Raw genomic sequence first — 14,128 nt, forward strand, 5'->3', positions numbered from 1 at the left:
TTTTTTTTAAAAAAAAAAACTCTTTGGTTGATAGGAATCATATCAGAACTCAAAGAAGGGAAAAACCTTTCCTGGAAAGGTAAGCTACTGCTGAATAGTAGTCAGAAATATTGGCTGTTCTATACATAAACTGTTTTTTCTTGAGGTTTGTTTTAAGCAAAGCCATTCTTATTTTGTATTTTCTGTGCTACTTAAAACTTGCAACAATTCACATGTAACTTAGCATGTATCTTACAGTGGTCTTCTATGTCTTACTAATAAGGCCTTTAATTAGTATTTATGATATCGTAAATAAAACCACTAGTAAGTTCTAGAAGCATTGTTCTCCAGTCCTGTGGCCTTCACCACCTCTTTAGCTTACTTATGCCGGGTGTCAGCATTGCTGTTAGCACATGCTTCCCCCACTAGTGCTTCAGCCGCCTTCAGCAGAAAAAGTGTAACTTGGTCAGAGAAGAATGAGGCTGATTCTGGTCCTGTCTCTAGAAAAGCTAATTATATTGCTTTTTGTAACTGAGGAGTGGTGTTTTGTTGTGTTGGCTTTCATTTACCTCCTGAGGGATGGGAGGGAAGGGAAACAGATTTTTAATGAGCATTAAGAAACAAAGCACTACTTTGGAACTGTTAAGGCTTGCAAAAGTAAAGCAAAATTTTTCAGAAGTGCTTCAGGGGCCTATTTTGCTTATGAGGAAAGGTGAACAAGCAACACAATCTATAGCAAGTCTGGCATCACAAACTGGAGTCATGTTCATTCAGTGTCTTTGGTTACTCTTCTAATGACAGATACTTAAGGGCAACCTGAAGTCCTTCTTTAAGTTCCAGTTTACTTGTAAGCATGCCTGATCAAGTATATGCATTCGTAAAGCTGGCTTTGCAGAGTGGGGAGACACAGCCCTGGCTTCTGAACAAACTGTTGCCATGCTGGATGATGTAAAATTGCCAAGTGATGTTAAAAAGTGAGATGCATTTTTTTGAAAGTGATATTTATGTATTTGGAGGGGCGTGGAGTGGAAGAGAGAGGAAAGGAGGTGAAAACATGTATTAGATCAAATTGGCTTGTGGTTTTTGGTGTATGTTGTTTTGAGGTATTTAATTTGTTTTTTGATCAGTGTTTTTTCTGGTGGTTGGGTTTTTTCATGTGTGTGTTCCTCCCCAAGTGCTCAGCTAGACTGGATAGAAGCCAGTGCACCGAGGTGGAATAGGTTTCTGCCTTTTTAGTGCCTCCAAAACCAAGAGGCAGAAACAAAGCACCATGCTACTTCAAAAATCTTCTGGATGGATTGCTGCATAGGATGCTTTTATGTTAATGTATGAAACTGTTAAATTATGCCAGCAGTACTTTTTAAAGTATTTTCGCATGTCTGACTTTCCCAAAATGCATTTAATTATTTGGGGGTGTGTGTGGAGGTGTCTTTTGCTTTATATGTTGTTGTATTTCCCATGATCCTTGGCAAAATGACAAGGGGTGGGTGGGGGGAAGTCTGTGGCTCCATAGATCTGTTTTGTGATACTGGTTTCTTGTTACTTGGGTTTTTCACATTCCTAATTTGCTGAGATGCCACAGATTCCTTAAAAAACCCCTCATACTTTTTTTTAAAAAAAGACACATAATTAAGTTCTGAATTACATACAGCTGTGTCAATTTGCAACCACTTGATTGATTCAAGTGCCTAAAAGCAGGATACTAGCTCCCTTACTTGGCACCAGCTTATGATTTAGCTGCTTACTCACATATTCCTATTGAAACGTAACTACCCTTAGAGCAAAAGAATATGCCCAATGTGACAATGAGGGTACAGCCCTTCTGTGGATAGAAGACATTTTAAAAACATGAACAGTGAATCGTGTTACTGTGAAGGTTTCGTAGGTAGTTTGGATGGAGTTTTTTGTAGATGTTCCTTCTGATTTCCAATGGTACTACAACAGTATTTCTGTGTTGTTGGCACTCTTGCCTCAACATGCCCCAAAATGACAGGAAGCAAGGTCACTTAGTTCTAAACTCTGCTGCAGGGCTGTGGTGAGGAAAAGAAGGTGGGACAAAACCAGAGTCTGAGTATCTGAGCTGTTTTTTTATTCATAAAGTGATGCCTTACTTATCCCTTTGGAATTAGCTGTTATGGTTTTCCTTTTATCTTTTTTTTTGGTACGTAACTGTTCTTTTTTTGCAGATGAAACATGAAATTGCTCCCAAATCAGGATGGTTATGATATAACAAGGTTGCTGAAGGCAACAAAATATGTATATATGACTAATGACATCAAAATCAGTCATTGTTCAGTGATAAGCAGGGCTAGAATGACTGAAAATGAGTTTGGCCTCTCCTTCTTTCAAGCTGACAACTCTAGAGCTAATCTTGAGTATCAGCAGTGAAGGTGTTTGCGCTCAGTCTACCAGGAGACATACCAGCATTAAATCATGTAAACTTAGATCAGGCATGTAAGCAGGAGGCTGCTCTAGTATAAATGAGAACTAATTTCATGATTAAATTTCATTTTCAAGGAAATTAGGACATACTGACTTGCAACACTTGGTGCACAGGAGCTGAAAAAGCACAAAGCAGGTCCAGCTGTTCTGTATAAACACTGAATGGCCCTTGCTGAAATAATTATGGCTAAAAATACAATGAAATACATCTGATGAAGGAGAAAAGATATGAATCAGTAAATTTCACTGATCTCCTTTCTTCCACATGTAGTTTTAAGCAAAGCTTAATTTCCTCAGGCAATACTAAACAACTAATAAACTTAAAAACTTATTTAGAGGATATAGATGCCTATTTAGATAGCATATTAATTTGAGTCAATTCTTTTCTTTGATGCTGAAGATTATCACAATCTCCCAAATAAGCCATTTGACCACGAGAATAAATCTTGCACAGTGAAAGCAAACAAAGATATGCAAGTACTACTTAAAATGAAAAGAAATTTGCAAATGCTGCTTTATTTAATTCTTACAATAGGGAGGCACTTTTACATTTAAAAAAAAAAAGTGCAGAGGTTTCATTGTAACTACAAAACCCTAAAATATTATTTCATTAAAACAAAAAGAAATGGTGTCTGTTTGAGAAAATTGTTTTTTCTTTCATTTCATCTCTATACCATTTATTACACTTAAACAAAACCTAAAAAACCCCAAGCAAACCTTTTCTTCTGTTCGCATAGGCCAACGTAACCATTTAGAGTATTGCTGACACTTTGTGTTCCTCATCTCATCATTTCTGTGTTTGTTGCTGCTCAGGCAGAGGCTGACCGAAGGGCTTTCCAGAATTCAGTGGGTGCTGTTGAGATACTACAAATGATCACAGGTGTGTTTGATGTCCCAGTTCAGCTCCACCTTGCATGCAAAACCTGCTTATTTTAGCACTGGGATGGGAGGAGAGCAGGGAGGGATGCTTTCCTGAAGTCATTTCCCCTCCATGGAGTCTGGAGAAATCAAAGCTTTTTGTTCCCCATGCCATCTTAGAAAAGTTCACTGGCAATCAGCCCCTGGGTGTCAGCTGTATGGTATTCCTGCTTATAAGCAGCTACGTATGAACCAGGGTGGGACAGATTCGAAGGCTGTACTGAGGCTGGCTGGTGTGAAAGTCGGCACAAATTCTGTATTACCTTACACAAGTGGGAAATGAAGTTAACAATAACCTCAGACAAAGCAATAATGTTGAAAGATGGGCTCAGATTCTGCAATACTGATGTACTAATGTTAGTACTCAACAATGAAAGAAACCTCATTAATGTCACTGGGAATATCTCGGGAGAAAGGCAATCCTCAAAATGAATGTTGTCACAATCCATTCTTCTGTACATACGTTTCCACTTCAATGTCTCAAGCAAAGAAAGCAAACTTTGGGTCAAGAATCCTGGCAGATAAATGTGTCTCTGGTTGATGGATGAGAGTATATATCCATCATTTACAGCAATTCTCTTGCTATTTATTTGGTTTGGGGTTAACAAAACCACTAGGTGAGCTGCACAGGGAGGCTTCTGGTTGTGTGAAAATTAGGTTGGAAGTGGAAAGAACACTCAAATGATGTTAAAGAAATATTAGAAAAGCTTAAAAAGAGCACACCTGAGGAAAACAATACTTTTCTAATTACCTGTTGGCTGAGCTGAATATGGCTACACATTCTGATGTTACTAGCAAAATTTAGGCTTTCGAGCACATCAGAAACACAACTGCAACAAGGCTCACAAATCTCTTCTGGGGCTAGGTTGCAAGGTTGACCTAAATAAAGGCAATATGATGGACCATTGGAGGGTGCTCATATTGAGGAGTGCTAGATTTGTCACGAATGGAAGAAATGTTTGTTGCAATTTCTCAGCTTTACTTAGCAAATTCCAGTTTGTCCTGTGATGAAGATCAGAGCTCCTTCTTTCAAGCCATCTCTTCTGTTTTCCAAAATTGCCTGGGGTGTATTTTAACCCACTTGGAAAGTAAATTACCTGACCTGATCCAGAACCCTGCAAAAAGTCTAAAGCTGGGTTCCTAAGGTAGAAGAATTAAAGCTGGTACAGTATAACAAAAGCTATTTTCAAAAAGTGAGCTACTTACAAAAACATTTAAGTTTTGAAGTTGCATTACCAATATTGATACAACCTTGTAAACATATTCACAGAGAGCTTGGGCTGTGGATTCCAGGGTATTTTTTCCTTTACCAAAAGCATACATTACAAAACCTGTAGAGATTTTTTTCTTTGCATGTTATGCTTGGAAAAGTTTAATAAGACTTGTTTTGTTTAGATTCAAATACATTACCAAAATATGCAACTTTGAACTTTGTGCTGATATATGAAAAATAAGAAGTAAAATTGGTTCTAAACAGAACTTCCTGAACTTTCTCTCCAAACTAACTATATCAAGGTCATAGTATGAACATGGAAAATAAATCTAGCTTCAAGATTTATCACTGATATGAATAAAAGAACATTTTTAGAGAATTTTGATCTTGATTGTCTCTACAGCTGAAGAGAGAGGGGATTTTTTTCCCCCATTCTGTATAAAAGGGAGGAAAAACATGCTGTTGATTATTTTCCTGGCACATCTTGAATAAAATAACACAGGCTTCATTATGGCATGAGACTAATTACACAAATTATATCTGAAAGAAAAAAGTTAAATTAAGAATTGAATGGTTACTGCATGATCAGTGGGCACGAGTGAGATCTAATGTCATTGTGTTTAAAAATGGCTTCATCCAGATCCAGCTGTCTGTTGTTGACCTTCACCTCCATGCAGCCATTATAAAAAGCGGTTACCAATGTAGCACCCAGAGGAACATCTGCACAGAAACACATTCAATTTATTAGGCCAAGGCATGCAAGTTCTTATGTATTTTTCAGATTAGCAAAAACATGGGGAATATTCCATTCCTCATCCATTAGTCAGCCATGGGAGAAAAGAGCAATTTGGCAGGAAACACTTAAGTTCTTCTCTCTTTTCTTTAAGACTGAGATAAAGTCAGCAAAGCTGAGAAAGGTCAGTAAAATTTGAAATATGCACTAGAAGTCTATTCCCATCCAGAAATCTAACTACTTGAATGTTTTTCATAGTAGCATTTCCTGTATTAACAACAGTGAACCAACAGTTTGTTTCCTTGAGTCCACTGTTCTTGTCCTGATGTACAAACAGATGTTTATGGGTTTAGAGGTCACAAAAAGAACCATCTTGCTTTTGCCAGAAAGCTACTCTGGATTCAAATCTGCAAGTTCTCAGATAGGGGACCCCTGGGAACTCCACACACTTTACTGCTTCCCTACTGTTTCTTCAAAGTGAATTCTCTGGAAAAGATTCACTTTATCTGTTGCTTATTTAGGTATTGTTTGGGTTACAGCAACATCAGATCATGGATATGCTTCCAGGAAACAATATGTGAAGCACAAAATCAAGCAGGCATTGCTCTGAGGTCTTAGGATACAACTGAATTCTTACAAGGTAGACATAAGGTGATTCAAGCACCTTCAGCAAGTAGAATGAGGATGCCTAGAAGCTATCTTAAGAGCATCATCTTTTTTTTCAGACATTAATCATCCTATCACACTTAGAAGATAGACTTGATTGTCTGGGGAACAAGAAAAGTTGCTTCCTTGTCATTTTATTTTGCTGTAAGCTGAGGTACAGCATAAACAGTCCTGTAGAATCGTGTCCTTCTGCTCTTTTTACTGCAGTGATGGTAACGCTGCTGTCGCAGAACTGTGCAAGTCTCATTTAGCCTGTGCTGGTTGTGCTGAGTTAATTAACAGAGGCATACTCCCAATGCTGTTACTAGTTTGAAGAAACTTGTATCAAAAATGGGGACTTCTGGTCTTCCTGAAACGTGTATTTTTGTTAGGTGCCTTTTACCCATACAGTTCTGTGCACTGCAGCTCAGTGTGGAGATCCTTACCTACTTTTTATACTGTTCAGCAATCCCAGAGGCTTTTCAGGGGCGAGTTAAGTGAGTAAATGAACCAGTGTAGCCAAACTGGCTGTACACAGAGACCGAAAGTATTTTCCTATATTACTTTTTCTCTCTTTGGTAGCAGACTGTTGGGTAAGAGGGTCCTTTGGATAACGTGGGGGCTTTTGTTGCCTTTTGACACTTTTAAGTAGAAACCGCTTACAGATACAGAGTGGGTTTTTTGTTCATTTGCATGTTGAAGATACCTTTTAAAACTGAGGGATTACACTTATTTTTAAGGAGCAGCAAGTAACTAATACTTGCTCCTTATCTATTTGGGATGTATGACTGAAGCCAAGGTCTTAGCTCTTAAGATGCCAATTACTCAGTGGCTGGCAATGTACAAGAAAGAGTCATTTAAATATCAAGATGAAGAGGTCTAAGAAATGACCAGAATCTTAGTTACATTACTATGACTCAGTTAACCTACTGACTCACTTCTACTAAGTAAATACTGACTTCACCCCTCTTTCAAAAGTGAGCAGGTATTACAAAACGACTGTTGTGGTGTGTGACAGTACTGTACCATTAGTGCATTCTTCTCATTCTACACATTCAATTTGAATTAAATTCACCTGGTTATCTGGTTTCCAAGATATTGCATATCCATTCAAAAACCAAATTAGAGGAGAAATTGTCATATTTGGTGGCTAAATCTTGTTACATTCTTGATTACCAGTGTATGAAGACTTATAGAGAACAAGTAAATTCCAACATAGGGGCCTGGATATTGAGGCAACCACCACTTCAGAGGCTGTGGTACCTGCAGCGCTGCCCTAAGCACTGTGCTTCTATTCTGACAAGCAAGTCTAGAGGGTGGAACCATAATTCCAACATCCCCTGTGTATGTTACCTTGGAGCAAATGCCTAAAGAGATCATCTCCAATGGCTACACAGTTCCTCCCTTCTTTCTACTCCCATGTACCCTTGTCTTCTGCAGAAGCAGCACCCTGCAGATAAAGACCAGCTGTAGCTGGGGCAGTGCTATGACACTGCAGCCTACATGTACAATGCGTATCAAAGACAGTGTTAGTGTTGGTCAAACTCTTAGAATTTCCTTAGGAATTGTGACTTATTCTCCCTAAAATAACTTTAATAGAGGATAGAGAAAAGCTCTGCCAGTAGTAACGTTGTAACTATGGTGTCTTTCCTCTACCAATTTTCAAGTTTGAGGATCTTAGGTTTTGAAAATTCCTGATCTGTGGCAATGCTATTTTTCTTCACAATTCACCGTGAAGTCAAACTATTTTTATAGATAAGCATGTGTACGCTTCCTGTACAGAATAATGCTTGTGCATGGCTTAGGACTGAGGATACACTTGCAGCTTGCTTTAAACAAAGTATTTGATGTTTCAACACATTTTCTGTCTCATAACGATTGCCAGTCATCTATTTCCCAGAGTTTAATTGCTGAAACCATATTCCTGACTTCTCCCTCTGCATTTCTGACACTTAATTTACTTACAAATGCCTGGTTTTCTTACATGCTTGATGCAGTTCCTAAATTGTGCCAGCTGGTGGCATTTCAGAAATATGCAATGCTCACTCCTCCCCAGCTCAAAAATAAAGACATTTACTAAATTCAAACCTCTAGAGAGAGACTCATGCCTTTTAATGGGCTTAATAATGCTACAGCTGAAAAGCAGGCTCCCTCAAAAGCTGAATAGACTGGATAAAATGAGAAGCACTTGGGGAAAAAAACTGTTTCTTTTTGTATAGTTGTAGGCTTTTTCTAGCTTGGGTAAGGCTGAATATAATCAGGCTTGTACAAATAATTAAATTAATGAGAAGAAATAGCATTCACCTGGCAGGCCACCCAAGTAGGTAACAACATTTGTCATCATTGCTTGGTGCAGGATAGACAGTTGCTCTGAATTGCTTCTGTCTGTGTGCGAATCAACAGACAGTTCAAGTTGCTGTTTGGTTGCTAGAAGTCCAACCAGCACCTTCCTGGGTGTACATAACTTCTTTGATTCCAGATGTGCAACAGTGATGTTTCCAATGGTCACAATGATTTTCTAAAGGGAAGAATGGTAGGTCACAAAAGATGTCACGTATAACTTTAACACACAGCTATACTTAGGTCTGATGCATTTTATATTTGGAAGTAGAAGAAAATGTTAGAGCCACATTTTCAAAACTGGTACCTTAAGTTGGGAAAGTTACCAAAGTTGATGTATAATTATCACCTTTGGTGATGAATGCCATTCATTTATATTTTTAAATTCAGAAGTGAGAATGTTCAGTGTAAAAAATCTTTGGCTATGGTTCTGAGGTGAAATCCTGTTTCTCTTATGGGCAAAAGGAGTACTGCTACAGTTTCAAAGGTAACCAAGTGTTCACTACAGAGTTCTTACTTTGGGCAAAAGCATGGATTAGCCATGGTGTATGAATCACGCTCTGTCTTGGAATGCCTGACTTAAACAGATGTAAATGGAAACTTAAGGACAAAAAGATCTGTTTATACATCAAAACTAACATGATGCCATTGCTATAATATCATCATTCTACTTCTGTCATATTCCCATTTCTGCTTTGTGCATTTGGAAGGAAAGGTTGAAGACATGATGTAATGAGTAGTACCTGACATAAGAGCGCTTAGTGCTTACTCACTGCTGTAGCAGTTGTTAGTAGTAATATATTTTCTGTACAGCACTATGCAGTCTAAGTGCTTTTCAAAATATTAATTCAGCCTACCAGCTCCACTGCAAGTAAGTGTGAGTAGCTTTTTTATTGTTTGATTTTTAACAAATGGAGTAGTGAGACAAAAACCAGAGGTGTGATTTATATGCATATATCAGCTGCTATGATAATTGTAAGATCACCTGTGAGTCAGAAGAATTAGAGTCCACTATGGACATAGCAAGAGGCACTGTTTCATTAGAAACCAAGGCAAACATAACACCAGTGTCTGCGGATGGGCGAATAGTCATAGTCACATTTATTAGCCAATCTTCAGCACTGTCAAGATTATCTGTTTTAAAAAGAATAATTGACATTAATAAATCCACCTGCTAATGAAAAATTAATATGGTGTTAAAAATTAGTATTTAACCTGCTCCCACTGTGGACAAATTATTACTAATCTCCAGAAAAAAGTGAACTTTGGAACTTTTAGAAAGAACTAAAAACAAAACCCAAGCAGAAAAACATTTAATCCTGTATCTTCCCTAATCTTCTGTGCTTACTGACTTTTTTTTTCCCACCTTCTCCATTCTAATGTGGAACAAGTGCCACATTCATTAGAAGTCAGTTCAGAATTAAACGCAAAAACCTATTTTACTCATAAATTGCTGCCACTGAGTAGAAGATTGGCAGTTCTTATACACTTTTACATTTCAAAGTAGTTCCACTATTAAAATGGGAATATGCAGGTGTGTAAAGTAAATATGCAGATGGTGCAAACATAATTTCATATGATGCATTCATAGTGAAGCTCTAACATAAAAATTACTTTTTAGAGAGGTATTTGTCATCTTTTGTATCTTTTCTTTCAGTGTCTCTCCCCCACAACCACCCCAGTCAAATTTAGTAGTTTCTTGACTTCTAGTAGTTTCTCAAGGAAGCAGAAATACTAAAATATGAGGTGAGGTTATATTCCTACACAAAGCCAAATGGGCAGGGAGACAGTGGGCTCTAACAGCTCCTAGAAGGACAGTAGCAGGTGTGGGCAGCCTCTTGGATTTGGGGGAGGTGGGGTGAGAACAGAAAGGAGAGGGGATAGAGTCATGGCAGCAGCCCCAAACACAAAGGTCGGGAGGAGTCACGGCAGCATGATGTTAGTGAATGAATGGGAAGAAAGTTGAGGAAACTTGAGTAGCGTAGGAAACTCTGCTATAAATTGGTTGGAAACATAGAATATAAAAAGTTGGAGAAATCTTTTGAAGTGGGGTAAGGAATTTAAAGAAAAGGCCTGGGAAAGAAGAGCAAGTCCTGGCATGAAAAGGATTTGGGATCAGAGCAGGGCTGAAGGGTAGCATAGTATTTGGGAGAGGGAAGAGTATAATGACAACAGAGTTTGGGACGATGCTCAAGAAGTGTTTCGCTTTGTGCTCTCAGGTGGAAAATTTTGAAATTAGGGCAGGAGGTCAGGCAAGAAAGTTCTGGGTTCAGGAAGGAGCAAGAGATGCATCTAAAACCTCTAGATAGGATGTTTGTTTAAAAGCAGCATCACACACACAAAACTATCCATCCTCAATGTTATTTTTCTGTCAGTAATATGATAGCTTTCCCCATTGATGAACAGGGGACAGAATTAGATCTTTGTAATGAGAATGTGTTCAACAGTGCCTGTCCTTTGCAAATAAAAAATATGCTTCCTAACCTAAAGCAGTTCAGAAATTAAATGGATGACACCAAGGAGATCAGAATTCTTATTCAAGCAAATTTCTAACAGAAGTTACAGGAATCATTGCTGGATGCACTGGTGTATAGCTTACTTTGTGTGAGTCCCCCTTTTCTTTCCTTTCTTTTAACAATTCATCAGTTCCATCACCAGACCAGCAAAAAATATAGTAATAGATGCAGAAAAATACTTACTATAGTTTATCTGAAATGTTGCTGTTCCAGTGCCAGGATAGAAAGATCCTCTCCCCACTGCTACTAAACAGTGTTTGCTTTGTTTTTCTTGAATGACTTCTTTTACACCTGAATGTCCCTGATTCATCAGGTTCCAGGCACGAATGCACCCATCTAGCCGAGGGTTAATCTGTAGAAGAATTACAGCACTAGGTGTTTGCATTCAGAGTTGTTTTAAAAATGTTAATAATAAAGCATTACTTTACATATCAACTTATTTCTGGGAAGCTGATAATAGCCTTATCAATACTATAGGTTACAGCACTGCTGCTGGGAGAAAACAAATGGCATACATTTAGTACTTCAGGTATTTCCGATTTAATAACATTTCCCATTTTAATGCCAGTGATCCGTACAAAATAGTTTGCTTCAATTTTTAAAGCTCATGCTGTCCCTTATGTTTAGGTCACAACAGCTTTTCTGTAGCTGAAAGACAATGATCACTAGCACTGTTCCTTGTTCAAGGTTTCATCTTTTCCTTGTACCAAAGTACAAAGAAATTTCTAGAATTATTTTCTATTGGATGAGGGGATGTTGTTGTGTTGCTTCATATTTTTTCTCTCTGTGTCACTTTTGAGCAAAAAATGTTTTTTTAAGGAAAAAAAAAAAGTGCAGCCTCTACTGTACTGTTACTTGTCTCTCTGTTTAGACTGACAATTAGTTTGAGGGCTCCTGGACTGCGAAGCAGACAGTCGCAACAACTTGACTGTACCCATCCCCAGCATAAGACACAGATGTTGAGGATGGAAGACTGAAAGAATCATGGGCCTTGTCTAGCCTGGGCTATTATAAAACCTAGTAAAAATGAAAGCTCATTGTGCTGCCTGCACAGTGAATTCCATACCTATTCAGAGCCTAGCAAAAGCCAGCACCAGAAATGTGAATCACTCTGAAATGCTCTCGCAGCAGAAGTGGTGATGATATAGGGGATCTTAAAGCTATATCAGGAAACAGGCTACAAAATCCTGAAAGATTAGACTGTAAGCGCTGTGCTTTTACAACTGAAACCTGAGGACAGACTACGAAGCTTCATGCATATTTATTTTCCAAACAGTGGTTTAATAACCCGATTTTCATTTTCTAAATGTATTCCACACCACTCTTCCTTCCTCTGTGACTACTAAGTAAACAATACAAAACCAAAGAAAGAACAGAACAGTATTAATCAACATTACTCTTATTATTTTAGTTACCTGTTTAACCAGAGTGTTGCCCACTTTGCGAGGTAATCCTGCAATATACACCTTAGTTTCCAAGAAACCCTGTGATTGTTTAAAAAGAGTTCTTGGGCTGTTAATACTCATCACGGCTTCTTTAGCTATTTTTACACTGATGCTGTGTTCTAGTTCTTCAACTGATATCTAGAATTAAATGCAAATAATTACATACACAAACATGTAGAATATTTTAAATACTAATTATATATACCTGTATGAAGCATTACTAATGTTTCTCTAAATACCTAACTTGTAAAATAGTTTTAATGTAGTCAATATTTACAGCATATTTAAACTTGAATTATGACAACTGTCCATATCCATGGACACATGGATCCACAGAAGGATCATCTTCCATTCCACATCCACCTTACCCCTAGGAGAACCCATGCAGCTGACTGGTTTGATTTATGTGCTATAAAGTTTGCAAGAAGCTGATTTCTACAATTGCTCTATATCCAATCCATATTTGGCATATAGTTCTCCATGTCACTGCAACCTGCTACGGAGGATTGAATGTTCAGATCAGACATAGACAAAACAGGTTCAATGCTTGCTCCTGCTATTATTAGGCATCAAAGTACATTTTTAAGCTCGGGGAAGTTGCACTAATCTGAGACGGGAGGTCTATGCAGAATCCTAGCTTCTCTTGTATCCCTTTAAAAACAAACAAACAAAACCTAATTGATGTTGTTAATCTGGTGTGAGTTATAGATGGACCTTTCATCTTAGGTATGCAAGCCTGAAGAATGAGATGGATTTCTGGTCTAGCAAATGCAATACTTGCTATCTAGACGAAGTATCTAATAACTATGCACTTGACCATGCAATCACACTTACTTAATATTCTGCTGCTTCCTTTTTCATGATTACAAAGAATAGTTCTTATGTTGCCAGTTAGAGGTAATTACCACTTTCTTGATTGTAAACAGGTGCCACAATTTCCCAGATGTGTAAGGCATTCTTGTGTGTTTCTTGGTTGTTATTTAATTCTGGGATTTGAGGGCATAATTTTAAGCTTTTTTTAATAGTTGATTAGTTTCTCCCTACTTTACTTATCAAGACAGAATATTCCCATAGTGGGTTAAAGGAAGCAACCAGGAGAAGAAAACACAGCTTACTATATGCCACAGTCCATCATTAATGGCTTTGCCTCCACTGGTGACTTTTGTTCCAAATTCATTCTTGAATTGAATTTCAATCTTCCCATCACGAAGAGCAAGCAAGATCCATGCTGTATTGTCAAGGGATTCTGCATATAGTATAACTCCCTCTGCATCATATGTCCGGAAATCAAATTCTGCTGTAAATCTGAGTTTGAAGAAGGAATCTTAATAAGAAGACAGGAAACATGAAATACTGTATAGCCTAGGATAACTCATTAGTAGGGTAAAAAAAAAAAAGATCATAGGTATGAACCTTTTGGTAAGTCTGTATCTGAGCAGTTGTGATATTTGCACACGGTTAGTCAATAGCAGAACCTAATGTAAGCCTTGTTCATCCAAATCGAGTGAAAAGTTTTGAGATTAATGCCGTGAGCTGGGATTTGAAAGAGCCTTGGTTCAGTTCCCAAATCTGCTATGAGCTTTACATGTGAAGGATATCACACTCCCTTGAGTAAGAAGATAGATGTAATATTCCTATTGCATTTTGTGGAGATGCGATGCGGAAAAAATACATGATCTATGATGGGCTTCAGTACAACAGGGTTGTCAAGTGTTGTCCTACAACAGCTATAACCCAGCAATTTGCTTTGGTTACTGCTGCCTTTTATATGTCATTCTCTAATTCCAGGATTTGTTGTCTGGATCTTGCCAGTTCGTTGAACGTGTGTAGGTAGCAAAATTACAGTTTACATGATAGCATCTGTACAGTGGAAGAGAGAGAGTGTAAGTATAGCAAA

At 37.9% G+C, this 14,128-nt stretch overlaps 1 protein-coding gene across 1 annotated transcript in view; it reads right to left on the reverse strand.

Annotated features, from left to right (window-relative positions):
* Window positions 1-2,910: 2,910 nt before the first annotated feature.
* The window catches only part of PROS1 (protein S), a 34,865-nt gene continuing 23,647 nt past the window's right edge, over window positions 2,911-14,128 (reverse strand). The window contains exons 10-15 of the mRNA XM_074812245.1: window positions 13,347-13,536; window positions 12,202-12,369; window positions 10,970-11,138; window positions 9,256-9,404; window positions 8,235-8,448; window positions 2,911-5,272 (exon numbers count right to left, since the gene is read on the reverse strand). Of these exons, the coding sequence (XP_074668346.1) occupies window positions 5,127-5,272; window positions 8,235-8,448; window positions 9,256-9,404; window positions 10,970-11,138; window positions 12,202-12,369; window positions 13,347-13,536 (1,036 nt within the window). The 3' untranslated portion in view covers window positions 2,911-5,126. The remainder of the gene's footprint in view (window positions 5,273-8,234; window positions 8,449-9,255; window positions 9,405-10,969; window positions 11,139-12,201; window positions 12,370-13,346; window positions 13,537-14,128) is intronic.

This window comes from Strix aluco, chromosome 2 (assembly GCF_031877795.1).
Source record: "Strix aluco isolate bStrAlu1 chromosome 2, bStrAlu1.hap1, whole genome shotgun sequence".
NCBI classification, from domain to species: domain Eukaryota; kingdom Metazoa; phylum Chordata; class Aves; order Strigiformes; family Strigidae; genus Strix; species Strix aluco.